At 33.3% G+C, this 16,390-nt stretch overlaps 1 protein-coding gene across 5 annotated transcripts in view; it reads left to right on the forward strand.

Moving 5' to 3' along the window:
* CCDC172 (coiled-coil domain containing 172) overlaps positions 1-14,878 on the forward strand; it is a 57,610-nt gene extending 42,732 nt beyond the window's left edge. The window contains exons 6-8 of one of the 5 annotated variants that reach the window (XM_038578897.1): positions 12,277-12,364; positions 13,203-13,268; positions 13,766-14,878. In XM_038578897.1, coding sequence (XP_038434825.1) covers positions 12,277-12,364; positions 13,203-13,238 — 124 coding nt within the window. In that variant the 3' untranslated portion in view covers positions 13,239-13,268; positions 13,766-14,878. The other 4 variants (XM_038578893.1, XM_038578895.1, XM_038578894.1 and 1 more) reach the window with 4 other exon arrangements.
* Positions 14,879-16,390: the final 1,512 nt, after the last annotated feature.

Below are 16,390 nucleotides of genomic sequence, written 5' to 3' on the forward strand. Positions count from 1 at the left end.
CTGTTTGTTAGAAGAAACTGAATCCCAAAATTGTAAAGAAAGAAAAGCTTTTATTATATATATATAATATATATATATATATATATTATATATATATATACACACACACAAAAATAAAATTAAATGCAATGAAAGGATAGAATATAACTTTACAGTTATATCTTATAAATGAAAATTTAAAAAGACTTGCAGAAAGTAGTAACTTTTCTATTTGTAGAGTTGCAGCAATTCTTTTCTTAGAACTCCAGTTGAGTTCACAGGTGTTCAGAATGATTTGTTGCTATCTAGCTGAATTCCTGGGACCAGACAAAACTAAGGTCTTCTACTCCTCTACCATCTTGGACTCCTGACCCCTGTCTTTTAAATGCAAGGTCTCCCTAAAGGTTGATTATCTTCTTTCTTTGTACTTTTTTATGGGCTACCTCATATGCTTAATGGTTTTAGTTATCACATATAGACAATTTTCAAATGTTTGTCCCAAATCCCTCTTTCAGAAGCTCCAATCCTGAATTCCCAACAGATTAATATAAACATAGATCTGAAGTGATGTTGCCCTGATTAAATAAACAAAAAAGTAAAAATAAAAATTTTATCAGAAGTTCAAAGGTCTTTTCTATGCCAAACCACCCTGAACATGCCCAATATTGTCTGATCTCAGAACTTAAGAAGGGTTGGGCCTGGTTAGTACTTGGATGGGAAAATTCCAAGAGATCTTCATAATCTGTGTCTTTCCATTATCTTCCTGCATTTTTTTCATATATCCTATACTACTAGTGCATCAGAATACTATTTATGAAATTCTGAATATGCCACAGGACTTCACTCCATTTTCTTCTCCATGAACTAAAATAAAACTTAGTCTTAAAGCTCAACTCACATGTCATTTTTTTATGGGTTTTTATGGGTCAAATCTAAAATGTAGTGGGCATTTTTGATGTATTTACAAATATTGTCATTCTCACCCTACCCTAATCCATTACCAAGTTTTGTTGCTTTTGCCTGGAAAATATTTCTTGAATCCTTCCAATTCTCTCTTCCCATTGCTAACATCCTAATTCTAGCTACCACCTCTCTCACAGTAACAATCTCTCTTCTTCTCCCTGTTCATGTACTCTTGGATCAGTCAATCCATTGTAAATTGAATCATGTCACTGAAGTCGTTCACTGGCTTCCTAACGAACATAATAAAACCTAACGTCCTTAGAATGGCCCTGTCACGATATGGCTTCTGACCACTTCCCTGATGTTATTTTCAGCTGTGACCCCCTCTTCATTCTGCTCCCTCAAGAACTTCAAGATTTTTACATTTAAGGACCTCTGTCTCTCTGTTTCTTTCTCTTCGAATGATCTGTTAGCCCCTCTGCCTTCCTATCTCCTACCTAGGTGGAACATATACTATCTTTTAGATCTTGGTTGAAATGTTTCCTCAAGAAGCTCTCTCTTACTCTGTGATCTAAATTGTATTATTTTTTAAAATAACATCCTACATATTTTTCCTTTATAACACAGATTCTATTTTGTAATCACATACTTACATGATTTATTTTGTTAGTGTCTGTCTCTGTCATGTGCTCAACAAGAAAAGAGATCTTGTCTACTCAGTTTACCATTGTATACTCATGTTCTAAGACATTGGTACAGAGCTTGGCATATAGTAGGTGTTAAATAAATAAATGAATAAATTAATGTAATAAATTATGGAAGGCTTCCTGTATCGTTCCTTTCTCTGTATTCATAGAGCATATGTTTATAGTTCTGTAATCATATTCTATGATAGTTACATGCATCACTCAACTGGGAATTCCCTCTACTTCTTGTTCATTTTTCTATCAATCTCACATCTAGCACAGTCAAGGGCACACCAAATAAATATTTGGTCTGGAGATTGAGTCTCCATATAATTTAATTTTCACTACAAAGAAGATACAAATCCTTCACATATTTTCAATGTTATTTGCAAAAATGTAGCATATTTTCATCACTGGGATAGCCCCATGGAATTCTTTTTCCACTCCGGATTTTTTTTTCCATGTGGAAAAAGCTTTATACGTTTAACCCTCCCAACTCTCCCTAACACCCTCCTTTCTTTTTGGAAGGGGGGGAGAAGTGATTCAATCTGACTGGTAAATTTAGAAGGGTAGACAAGCACAGCCCCTTTCCTTGCCCTATTTCCTTGGAACCTGGCCTGCCTCAGAGAGTGTATGTTCCTCCCTACTCCTCTATCCCTTAACTTTTACAGTGGTAGGAACCCATAAGAGAAAGCCTGTGGCATCCAACTGTGCTGGTAATGGTGTATCTTAGGTTAGGCTAATCCTGGGGTTCAATACTAGTAAGCCCTTTGCTTGCCACATTCTCCACTATCTCTTATATTCCTAGTACATGTGATATCTTCTGCTTTCCTTATTTCTCAGTTGGGCAGAATTCAGGCAGAGTGTTATATATTGGACCCTTTCAAACTCCCAACACCTATTATTATTATTTTTATTATTGCCCAACACCAGGGTCACCAAAATACAGTTCTTAATCATGACTTTTTATTGGCTCCAAATAGTGACATACCAGACAACTTGAAACATTTCAGGCATTTTCCTTACCCATGAAACTTCTTTGTAGAATGCTTTTACATTTTTTTATAACCAGTATTTGTGCCTGTTTAATACAATAGGAAGTTTATTTCAGAAATGAAGCTGCAAAGTCAATAACATGGGATTTTCCATCTGAACTTTTGAAGATAGTGTGGTTTTGTGAAGAGATATTTGCAATGGAAACTGCACAAAAGTTAATACACACCTCCTACTGAGAGACTCTAAATGCATTAATATGAAGTAGTAAATCAGTGCTGTTGCCTTTTCAGTGAGAAAGTCATCCAGTTAAGTTGGTTGTAGAGGTCACATTGATGGTCCTTCAATTTATAAGAAAGCATAAATACATGATGGTATTGAAACACTCCCAACCTCTCTAAAAGATACACACACACACATATATATGTATATATATATATATATATATATATACACACATTTATAATTTTTATTTTACCAAATGTTTATAGGTGTTTTTAAATTATGAAACTAGGCTATGCTGACAGAATCCAAAATTCAAACACTATATGAAAATATAAAACATCAAAGTCTTCTCTCTTAACACCTTACTCCAGAAACCCCCTGTGTAACCATTGTTAAAAGTTTAACATGTATCTTTTCAGTGTTTAACATGCATCTCTTCAGTGTTTGTGTGTGTGTACATACAAACATGCCACTGTGTATGTGTTTAGCATAAAATGGGATCACACTTACTGGTCTGTAATTTACTTTATTACCTAGAAAAATATTATAGACATTTCTCATGTTTGTGCTGATCAACTTCATCCTCTTTTAATGCCAATAATATGGAAATCCCATATTGATATAGCCTTTCTCCCGCTGATAGATGTATAAGAGTTTCTAAACTTTCATAATTGAAAACATTTTTATACATGTATCCTTAAATAGTTGTGGCAGTGTTTTTATAACATTATTTGGAATAATTATTATTTAGTAGAGCAACAGGAATTGTTATCCAGGCTACCTGAGGAAATAATGCACAGGTATTTTGCCATACTCTGTATATCAACAAGAATGAACTCAAAATGGGTAAGTGTAACAAGACCTCAGCATTAAAGTTTCTGGAAAATACTAGCCAAATAATTATATACCTGTAGCCAATCCAGGCCATCTCTCTCTCTTTTTAACATTTATAAAATATGGAAATCCCCATTTAATTCCAGCATTATTCTTAGCTCTGTGTTTTGTTGAATATTTCTGTTGACTCTGTATCTTTTCTAGTAAAACTTCATCATTTATTCACTAACAGAAGTGTCTTTATAGCATTGATTTTGTAGCCTTCAAGCTAATAGAGATCTCCTGTTTTGTGAATTTTTGGCACATACTATAGTTATTAAAGCTTCTAAGTAAATACAAGGGAAATTTTGATGACAGAATCAATTGATTATTTTAAACATTATATTCTGATGTAAATGTGACTATTTGTAGATGTTCCTAAACTTCAAAATAATTTTATTGTACAGGCCATGTATAATATTAAAGTAATCATTTTCAAAAATCACTCATGTCTTTTATAGAAAACAGATTTTTTTTTCCATTTTCATCTATTTACCTTTACAAACAACCCCTTTTGGTATGGGGGTAGGGAGATGATAGGAAATACATTGTTAAAGAAGGTGCCTAATTCAGCTCACCCAGGATTTGAAATAAAAGAGATGCTGGCAGGACCCATCCCTCTTTTACCTCCTTCTAAGCAGATCTCTCTGATTCAGCCTGATGTACCTGTGAAGGTTATGACCTGTCTGCTGGTGGCCTGGACTGAAGGAAGACATAATTAGAACACTGAATTCTGCTTTCACACATTCAACTTTTAAACTTACTTTCAAAAGTAAATTGTATATGAAAGAGAGTGACCTTTATGTCTTCAAAGAGAGTATTTGTGTTTAAATGGCACTAAAATAATTTTAATATAAAATAATATAGAGAAGAATATAAAAGTCAAGCCTTGAAAACACTGGTGAAAAGTAGAAAGAACTACTTAGCAAACCTCTGGTGTGATTAAGAAAACCAAAAAGGATAAAATTAATACACTTAACATATAAGATTTAAAATTCCACAGTAACTTCTTGCAAGATACATCCACGAAGGCAAAAGAAACAAAAGCAAAAATGAACTATTGGGACTTCATCAAGATAAGAAGCTTTTGCACAGCAAAGGATACAGTCACCAAAACTAAAAGACAACCTACAGAATGGGAGAAGATATTTGCAAATGACGTATCAGATAAAGAGCTAGTTTCCAAGATCTATAAAGAACTTATTAAACTCAACACCAAAGAAACGAAAAATCCAATCATGAAATGGGCAAAAGACATAACAGAAATCTCACAGAGGAAGACATAGACATGGCCAACATGCACATGAGAAAATGCTCTGCATCACTTGCCATCAGGGAAATACAAATCAAAACCACAATGAAAAAAAAAAAAACAAAAAAACAAAAAAACAAAAAACAAAACAAAACAAAAAAAAAACCACAATGAGATACCACCTCACACCAGTGAGAATGGGGAAAATTAACAAGGCAGGAAACCGCAAATGTTGGAGAGGATGTGGAGAAAAGGGAACCCTCTTACACTGTTGGTGGGAATGTGAACTGGTGCAGCCACTCTGGAAAACTGTGTGGAGGTTCTTCAAAGAGTGAAAAATAGACCTGCCCTACGACCCAGCAATTGCACTGTTGGGGATTTACCCCAAAGATACAGATGCAATGAAACGCCGGGACACCTGCACCCCGATGTTTCTAGCAGCAATGTCCACAATAGCCAAACTGTGGAAGGAGCCTCGGTGTCCATTGAAAGATGAGTGGATAAAGATGTATGTATACAATGGAATATTCCTCAGCCATTAGAAATTTCAAATACCCACCATTTGCTTCAATGTGGATGGAACTGGAGGGTATTATGCTGAGTGAAGTAAGTCAATCGGAGGACAAACATTATATGGTCTCATTCATTTGGGGAATATAAATAATAGTGAAAGGGAATATAAGGGAAGGGAGAAGAAGTGTGTGAGAAATATCAGAAAGGGAGACAGAACATAGAGACTCCTAACTCTGGGAAACGAACTAGGGGTGGTGGAAGGGGAGGAGGGCGTGGGGTGGGGGTGAATGGGTGACAGGCACTGAGGGGGGCATTTGACGGGATGAGGACTGGGTGTTATTCTGTATGTTGGCAAATTGAACACCAATAAAAAATAAATTTATTATAAAAAAATTTAAAATTCCACTTGTCAAAAAAAGTTCAGCATCATGGAATGATAAACTGGGAGAAATTTATAGTAGTTATTAATATAGAAATTTATTGTAGTTATGACAAAGGATAACAGCTTACCAAATAATCAACTGATAAAAAAAATCAGTCAGGAAATACAAAATCAATAGTTCTCATTTCATGTATTTATCCAACCAACATGCATTGAATGCATACTTTGTATCTCACACTATGCAAGTTAGTAGGGATAGGAGGATGAATAAGTCAAATGGTAAATCAGTTATACTGTTTATCAATTAAATGCAAATTAAAACCACTGACTATAATTTTTCTATCAAATTTTGAAAGACAGGGGCACCTGGATGGCTTAGTGGTTGAGCGTCTACCTTTGACTTAGGTCATGATCCAGGGTCCTGGCATGGAGTCTCCTGGGATGGAGTCCCTCATCGCGCTCCCCACAGGGAGGCTGCTTCTCCTTCTGCTTATGTCCCTGCTCTCTCTCTCATGAATGAGTAAATAAAATCTTTAAAAATATTTTTTGAAAGACATTCTTAAATTCTTAATGACATTCTTAAGTACCAAAATTGGCAAGGGTGTGGTACAGAGTTAATTCATATATTGCTGAGACAGTATACATTGTATATATTTGGAATGTACATAATTCAGTGTAAGCATCTTAATTTTTATACCATTTAACCTAAAATTTACACTTATGAGCTCTATCCTAAGGAAAATAATTCTAAGTACAGAAGAAATTTTATGTACAAAGATATTCATAGAAGTATTGTTTGTGGTAGAAAAATACAGGAACAACTTAATTGCTATACCATAAATGAATGATTAAGTTAACTCTGGTGTAACCACTTGGACTACTATGTATTTATCTTATATGGTATTAATTGGCATGTAATTAATTGGGAAAAATATAAGTGATAATGTTAAGCAAAAGAAAAAAACTGGAAAGTAAAGTTGTATAATCACCATCATATGGAAACAAAGACCACAGTGAAATATACCTAAATTTCAGTATCATTTGAGTTTGTGTACTAGGACTTTGGGTGAAATTTTTCCTTCTTTCCACTGGTATAGTACTTGTGTACAGTTCTATAGCTAAAAAGAATATTCTTTTAGTAAGTTGTTTTAGTAGAATATTCCTAAATTTTAATATCATTTGAGTCTGTCTAGTAGGCCTTTGGGTGAAATTTTTCCTTCTTTCTACTTAAATAGTTCTTGTATACAGTTCTATAGCTAAAAAGAGTATTATTTTAGTAAAGGCTTTTCTGTAACACTTAGAAGTAACTGAAAAGAATGTGCAGGAAATCATAAAAATACATGGAACATAAGTTTTGCAAAACTAACTAGCAGTATTGGCCCATCCTCGTAATTATTTGATGATTCAGAGAAGGGTGACAATAACCAATGCAAACTGCCCTGAGTTATTGTGCAGTAGGTGAAGGAAGTCCTTCTTGACTCCTGTAGGCAATCAGTCTATGCACTGAAGCATGAGATCTGCTTACCATTATATAGCTTTGGCTAGTTGCAAATGTATTAATATTCATACCATTATTATCTAGCCTCTTTTAAAGCTAGCAACAGCAATTTTTTCGTTAAGTGCAGATCTAAATTCTACAGCTTGATTATATGCTGAATAGTGAAATACTTCCTATAATTCCGTCTAAATGCCCTCCTTAATTTCAGTAGTCTCTCATTCTCGCGGCGCGGATAGCTAACTGAAAAGGAAAAGTAGTAAACTGCCCAGTTCTGATGGACATGAAAAATCTTAGGGAAACTTCAGTTCATTTAAACTGAGAAGGGGAGGAGAGAGTATGGAAAATATGGTAGGAAGAAAGATCACTACCATTTTATTTGAAAGATAAATATATTCAAATGAAGCCTGAAGTATATTGTGTAGCTCTCCACAGTACATTGTAATTCTCCGTTTAACTTTCCACTTACTCTTTAAAAATATCCATTACAAAGCTTTTTATGCTTGTGTAAACATCTAATGCTCAAAATTAATAACTTGTTCTATCTTTCATACTTGAGCATTCCTTCAGAATTCCTATTTACTTTTAAATTCATAAGAGTTCAGAACACAGTGAAGTTGACATATATAGGGTATTGTTTCCCTTCCATCCCTACAATTTATGTCTGTCTTCCCTATGTGTAAGTTGTAAAGTATAATAATATAATGAGCACCTGTGAACTAAACTAGATTATAACCAGTAACTTGCACATGGGCTACTCTTTTATTCCATACCCTTCCTTCCTCATGTAATTCCTGTCCTATGTTGTGTTTCATTTTCTTGTGTGTGCATTTGTGATATGGCATTTAGTCCATTTTCCTATATATAATTTTCTTTATTACATTGTGATTTATTTAAATTTATGCCATATATTTATGTATATGATCTGTCTGCATATTGGTTATTTTCTTTTACTCCTGAGTTGTGTAAAAATGGTATGATACTGTTTGGGATTGTTTCTAAACTCATCCATGTTGTTTTTTTGTTTTGTTTTGTTTTGTTTTCATCCATGTTGTTGAGTGTGAATATATCACAATTTTTTCCCCTTTTAATGTACATTTGGGTTGTTTCTAGTTTTTGTTTTAGCAAACAGTGCTTTTGTGATTATCCTGAGCTACATGTGTAAGAGTTTAGGTTATATGCCTGATAGAATTACTGTGTATAAGGTATATGATGGTTGAACTTTACAAGGTAATAAATTCTTTTCCAAAATGATTAAGCCAGTTTATATTTATATTAGTACATTATAAAATTTCCATTGAACTCCATCCTCTTCAGTACTCTATTTTTAGACTTACTAAAACTCTTGCCAGTCTCAGGGATATATATGATGGCATTTTGTGATCTTCATCTGTATTGCCCTGGCTACCCATGTGATTGAGCCTCTTTCCATCTGTTAATAGGCCATGTGTTTCCTTTTTTGTAAAATGCCTCATAATTATTTTGCAACGAGATTGGGTATTTGTCTTTTATTGATTTCTAGAAGTTTTGTATTTCTAGTTTTTTAATAATTTTGGATTTTGTTTGTTACACGTTGAAGACATCTTCTCCCAGTTTATGAAGCTTTTTGTTTTTGTTTTCTTTTTTTAGAGTTCCTTATACTCTTTATACTGTTTTAGTAGAGTTCTTCCTTTTACTATGGTTGAAATTACCAATAATTTCTTATTATGATTCGCATTTTTGTGTCTTTTCCAAGAACTCTTTACCTACCTAAGATCAGAAGGATAATGTCCTATATATTCTCTAATAATTTGTAAAGTTTGCTTTTTACATTTGTCTTTAGTCTATGTGGCATTGATTTCGTTTATATGTACAACAACATCCATTTTCATTTTTTTGCACATGGATAACCAATTGTCCCAGCAACATTTATTGAATGGTTTCTTCTGCCTCTAGTAATCTAAATGTCACATCTTTTATTAAAAATAAAAATAATAATATGCTATGGATATAATTCATATGTTATTATCTATTCTGTTTTATTGGGCAATTTGTTCATTTCTGCTCAGAACTGCCTTAATTACTACTAAATGCATATTATTCCATTTTAACTATTTAATTACTGGTAGTTTGTAATAAGTCATGATACAAGGTTGGACACCCCCCTTTGTCTTTTTTTTTTTTTTTTTGTCTTCATCAAGAGTCTATACTTGGCCTTTTGCTTTTTATATACATCTTTTTTTTTTTTAAGATTTTATTTATTCACGAGAGACGAGAGAGAGAGAGAGAGAGAGAGAGAGAGAGGCAGAGACATAGACAGACGTAGAAGCAGGCTCCATGCAGGTAGCCTGATGTGGGACTTGATCCCGGGTCTCCAGGATCAGGCCCTGGGGTGAAGGCGGCACTAAACCACTGAGCCACCAGGGCTGCCCGCTTTTTATATACATCTATGAGTCAACTTACCATATTCATGAAAATCTGTTGTGATTTTGGTTACAATTGCACTAGTATTATAGTTACTTTTGAGAGACTTTATATCTTCATGAAACTGAGACTTCCCCTCTATGAACTTAGGATATCTCAGTTTGTCTTTTAAAATACTTTTTAATAAAACTTTATAATTTTCTGTTTTTTTAATTCTACATCTTTGGTAAGTTTTAATTTTAGGTACCTTGTAGTTTTAGATGCTCTCATAAATAACATATTTATTTTAAATGACATGTTATAATTGTTCATTGCTGAGCATGAAAATACCACAAGTTTTTGTATGTTAACTTTATGGCCACTATCTTTGCTGAACTCTATTTCTTAAAAGAATTATTATAGATGATTTAAAGCACATACATAGGTAAAAAGGAAAAATATAATGAATTGTATGTACTCATCACTCAACTTTAACAGTTATTAGTTTATGGCCAATCATGTTTCATCTATATCTCTATGTGTTTTTCCTCCGTATTACTTGAAGCTAATCATATATATCATTATCTTATTGTTTCTCTTAAAAAATAAGAACTTTTAAAAAACATACCTAGAATCTATTATTATACATAAAATAATTAAGAAAAAAATAAAAATAAAATAAAATAATTAAGAGCAATTAACTTATATCATCAAATACCCAGTCAATATTCACATTTACAATTTATAGGTGTCATTTTTTTGTTTGCATGAATTAAGTTCCAAATAAGGTCTACACATGACAATCAACTGATAAATGTTTTAAATCTTGAAAATCCCCCTTACTTCTTTCTTTTTTTAACTTGTAATTTATTTGGTGAGGAAATGATATATTTTATCCTGTAGAGTTTCCCATGATTTGGATGTAGTTGATTATATTCCTATTGTATGGTTAAAAATATTTGTTTGACTTTTATATATTTTTTATGAATTGGTAATTGAAGTTTGATCAAATTTAGGCTGTAATTTTTTGGCAAAGCTATATCATAAATGGTGGTGTTTTTCCACCAGGAGGCTATTGCCACTTGTTTTTGGTGTGTTTAGTGGCCATCAATGCTCAGTTCCTGGTGACTCTCTAATTAGTTTTTGTATTTTGTTCTGTGGCCTAGACTAAATTATGCTTTAGAAGCAAACAATCCTAAAATGTCAGTGATTTACAATGAGTGTTTATTTCTTGCTCACACTACATACATGTTCATTGGGAATTAGCCACACTTCTCATCTGCATTCTGCAACCCAGTGGGAAGGAGCAGCCTCTAGGGCATATAGTCACATCCTCGTCAGTACTTGGAAGTGCTTGTTTTTCATTGTAGCTATTCTTCTGGATGTGTAATAGCATTTCATTATGTTTTTCTTTTGTATTTACTTGATAATTAATGAAGCTGACCACCTTTTCATATTTTTGTTAGTTGTGTATATCTTTTGTGAATAATCTGGTAGAGGTTTCTGTGTTCCTTATACTCTTAGAGTTCCTTATACTCTTTATACTGTGGCTTGCCTTCTTAGGTGCTTGGTGATCTCTGATGTGAGCTCATGGTTTCTTAATCTGGGAGGCCTGTAGGTCTGAATATGTTAATCCTTTCTTTTGGAGAGGATTTTCTTTTGCTTCTACTAGTATACTGGGAACGCCAGTGGCCTAGAACCCCTTTCAGACTTTCCTTAAGAGTTGGAGTCAGCAGAGGTCCAGTTCAATCTATTCTCTTCACCTTGTGGCTGGCCCAGCTGGCCCAGGTTTGTGAGATCAATGTTGCTCTTGGTATTAGCCTTTAAGGCAGCCTCATCTCCTTGCTGCCCTAGCTCTCTACCTCTCCGACCACAGCTCATGGCTTTTGCTTATGCTTTTCTTTTTGTTTTTTTTTTGTTGTTGTTGTTGTTGTTTTTTTGTTTTTTTTTTTTTTTTTTTTTGCTTTTCTTTTTGGAAGGAATGTTAGTCATAATGCTAGAAATAGAAGACTGTTTTTTTCACAATTATTTACATTAAATATAGGCATAATTTCTTTAAATTTCTGAATATTCAAAGGATTAAAGATTTAACTGGAAGGAAGAAATATTGATATTGCTTTCTCACTCTAAAATTAAAATTACATATGTGTACTGTAAAGTTGATGTTTAATTTTAGTTCAAGAAGAAATCTCAAAGGTCATTTTTTCTTGTAATTAAAATTTTTCAGGTGAAGTTCAGAGAGGCTAAATGATTTAGCCAAGGTTTTTAAGCTTGTTAGGAGCCAGGACTAAAACAGAACTCTTCAGACGGTACTATATTTTTCCCACTAAACCATGTTGCTCTGTTAATTAACATAAAATTGTCTATTATTTATTTAGTCTGCCTTATTTTCTTTATGGGAGCTTTGTACTTCTTCAGAATTTTTACAGTCTTTTTAGAATTATAGAGAATTAAAATTTCTTTCCAGATTCTTTAATGTTAATTTAAAATTCTGATGATAGAATCTGCTAATCTGCCACTATCCATATAATTTAAAAAATTATTATGAAAGTTTATTGCTGAACTCACAGGGTGAATTTTTCCTTTAATACAGACTTAAAAAAGAATTACAACTTTATAAGGAAGATGACATGCAAAGTGCTTGTGAAGCTCTCCAAACAGAAATAGAAATTTTAGAGTTGGTAAGCCACCACTCATTCTTTAATTTCTCAGCATTATTTTCTCTACTAGCAAGAATGAGTTTGCTAAGATACGTATCACTGAACTAACTAGTGGTTTGCCTTTCACATGGATTCTCACTAGATACAAAAAAATAAAACAGCAACAATGAACAAAACTAAGGTCAAGATATAAATCTGTGAAGTGTTTTGAGTTCCTTGAGAGTTAGGTGCTACATAAAGCAAATTCTATTCAAAGAGAATATGTACAATTTCAAACTAAGTTAAAAAAAAATTCAAACCTGACCTCACAACATTCCCTTGACTGAAACCGTTATTAGAGGATTAATGCACTGAAGGAGTTTAACTATCATAATGCTTAAAAGCTTTTTTGTTTTTGATAGGCATAAATTATACTTTTATTATATTTGATCCTAAAACTTTCTTATTACAGATTTTTATGATCTCAAGAACTTTGGATTCAATTATTGGAAACTTATTTTCAGATTGTGTGGGAGCACTTTAAATTGCTTTTAACCTCTTACTTTGGTTGTTTATAAAATGAATGCAGTATTTGCCATGCTCTATTTTAATGGAAGACATATATAGCTAGCTTTAAAATATGTTAAAATGTAATTTTAATTTAGTACATTACATTTTGTTTCATATTTATTTTCTGTAAACATCTTTTGTTTAAAATGTTCCAATAGCTTATGTCAGGATTTGTATTTTTTTATTAAAATTTTCAAAAATAAAATTTAGAAAAGCCCAGTTATTGTGCTAAATTTACAGGAACCTTATGGAACTCCTTCATTAAGAATTTCATTTTCCTCATAAATAATTATTATATTTTTCATTTCAGACATTGGCACAGAAAGATCTTCAGGAAAACAAATAACTTGTGGAGAGTTGACCAAAGCTATACAAGGTTTGATCAAAACATCTTAGAATCAAATCTTTGTGATAGACAAACGATACCCATTACAACAGATTTTTGTGGAAAACATGAGGTCCAGAATGTTCAAAGTTGTTGATATCTAGAATTGGTAGATTAGCACTTTAAAAATGTAATTTTTTGTCTTGTTACTTGCTGGAACTTTAAAGCGTCTTATGGGGATTTGATTTTATTTCTAAAGGCAGAAAAAAGCACAGGTAGATACTGTGTTCTCCAACTTATCTCCCCTGACCCTTAAGCTGATCTGTACTTTCTGATGTTGTTCATTTTTTGTTGCAGTTTATCTTGGGTCCAATCAAACACTGGGAGGGAGAAATGATCAGATTATTGACTCAATTTTGTCGATGCCATTTCCACCAACAAAGATGTTCACTTTCATTTTAATCCTTCTCTCACCATAAGATGTCTGTTGACAGAAGTACTCAGAAGCCTTTCATCTGCAAAAGCCAGTTTTCTCCCCTTTTCTCTAGGTGTGTCTGTGGAGTTAAGTCTGAGGTGCCTGCAGCCTTGGCCAGCGTATGTGCCTGCCAGTTTTCTTCCTGATGCCAATGTTGGTGGAATGAAATATGTCATCTTTTTGGGGATGTACATAATCTCCTGAGGGCTCTCAGGATTCATTTTCGCTGAAGCATGGCAACTACAACTCATGTTTGAATCAAACTTGGTATTCCCACCAAATTTGCAACATTATATAGCTTTCTGTGATTGACCATCCTGTCTAGGAAGAAAGGTGTATATACGTCTTACTAGTTTCTTAAAAAGTGCATTGAAACTGTTCAACAAGGCCTTAAACTATGGGAGCTGGGACTAGGGAGGGGAGCAAAACCTGTTTGGGGATATATTTCAAAGTACTGAGTGCAAATGCTAGAATCGTGTTTTCTTTTGTGGTTATAGTTGAATGAGTTTAACATCAACTATGAAATGTTCTAAACGTCTTCTCTCTACTGATGGTAAGGTGGTCTAGTTCCAGACCAACGCTTACTTTGGCATAGCTTTCTTTGTATGTTGTTTTACACTCTTATTTTTAAAAAATTAGTAAACTTAAAACTCTCCTTTGAGATGTGTAGCAATTGCCATCTGTTTAAATAATTTGCATTTTCAGAAGTAATTTCTTATTTTGATTTCTTAAATATTTGATAGTAAATTACTTTTGCTTAAGAAGAAAAAAATTAATGGTACCAGGGAATTACATTCTATTTTATATGCAAATATAGAGTAGGAAATGGTTATTGGGATTAGTCATGACTTCAGTTCTTATTTTATTCCATTTATCTAAATTCTAAGTCTCATGACTATCTACTTATTAAATTTGTATTATTATTAATATGCAGATTGAGTTTACACATAAAGCCTTTTTCACTTACCAGTAATTTTTGTTCGATATTGGTTTTGTAGCTAAACATTAATGTGAATTACAAGATCTGCCACATATTTGCATAACACATAATGACACATATGCAGAATAAACTTTTATTGATACAACTATCTTTTCATATGTGTATCATACAGGATATCAGGATTAAATATTCAGTAATGGAATCAGGATCCAAATAAACTGAATTTGAGAAAAAAATGGAAGATTCGGTATTTTCATTGTTTCAAAATGCATATTCTAAGATTTAAACTAACTTTCAAACAATCAAATGTATGATTAATTTAACACTACATAGTAGAGTCGTTTAAATCACTACCCATGTGATAACAAGTCAAAATAACTGGGACTACTAGAATCAATGTAATCAAAGGAACAGGTTCACTGAACAAAGGAAATATAACAATCAATAGAAATCACAGTGTACTAAACTAAACTGCACTGTCAATGTAATATATCAGCAGTAGATTTGGTCCACTTTTAGTTTTTTTTTTTTAAGACAGTATTTATAAACCTCTTAAGTAGGAAAAATAACTGAAATTTCTGGGTAAAAAATGTGTCTCAGACTGACTATAATTATTCTGGAAGCAAGACTTTGGCTATACAGAAAGGCAGTTTTTAAATGGATGTTCATTCGGTAAGCAAATAATTCACTAAATTTTCCTTCTCCTTAGTTATAGCAAGGCTCAAACTAACCCAGAGTAATAGTGATGCTGCAGGTGATAGGCATGCTACTGTAGGTCTTTAGTGTGACAGAAGTTCTTTCAGAAGCAACTTTCTAATTCTCAGCTCTCCGTTGGGGATAATATGAGGATGTATAGATAGTTTGCTGCATATTTTTCCTGCTGATTAATGGCACCACTTGGCTAGGGAAAAAACAGCAGCAAAATTATAGGATGTGGAGCGTGACAACTAGACTAGACATTCCTTTTTTCCTTCTCTGGCCTGATTATTGAAATGGAAGGAAAAATCAAAGAAAAGGAAAAGCTTTAGGTATATACAATCAAGAAGATTTCTGGGATCCCTGGGTGGCGCAGCGGTTTAGTGCCTGCCTTTGGCCCAGGGTGTGATCCTGGAGACCCGGGATTGAATCCCACGTCGGGCTCCCGGTGCATGGAGCCTGCTTTTCCCTCTGCCTGTGTCTCTGCCTCTCTCTCTCTCTCTGTCTCTCTGTGTGACTATCATAAATAAATTTAAAAAAAATTTAAAAAAAAAGAAGATTTCTATGCTACTCATTGTCTTGTCAAAAGTAGTGTTTTCTCCTGTAAAAGAAACAAAAACTGAGGAGTATTTTGTCTACCTGTCTTTTTTCTCCTTGAACCCTGAAAAACCATGATGAGATTGCTAAAAGTCCAAGATAAGGTATATACAATCAAGAAGATTTCTATGCTACCCATTGTCTTGTCAAAAGTAGTGTTTTCTCCTGTAAAAGAAACAAAAACTGAGGAGTACTTTGTCTACCTGTCTTTTTTCTCCTTGAACCCCGAAAAACCATGATGAGATTGTTAAAAGTCCAAGATAAGGTATATACAATCAAGAAGATTTCTATGCTACCCATTGTCTTGTCAAAAGTAGTGTTTTCTCCTGTAAAAGAAACAAAAACTGAGGAGTATTTTGTCTACCTGTCTTTTTTCTCCTTGAACCCTGAAAAACCATGATGAGATTGTTAAAAGTCCAAGATAAGGTATATACAATCAAGAAGATTTCTATGCTACCCATTGTC

Source organism: Canis lupus, chromosome 28 (genome assembly GCF_011100685.1).
Source record: "Canis lupus familiaris isolate Mischka breed German Shepherd chromosome 28, alternate assembly UU_Cfam_GSD_1.0, whole genome shotgun sequence".
NCBI classification, from domain to species: Eukaryota; Metazoa; Chordata; class Mammalia; order Carnivora; family Canidae; genus Canis; species Canis lupus.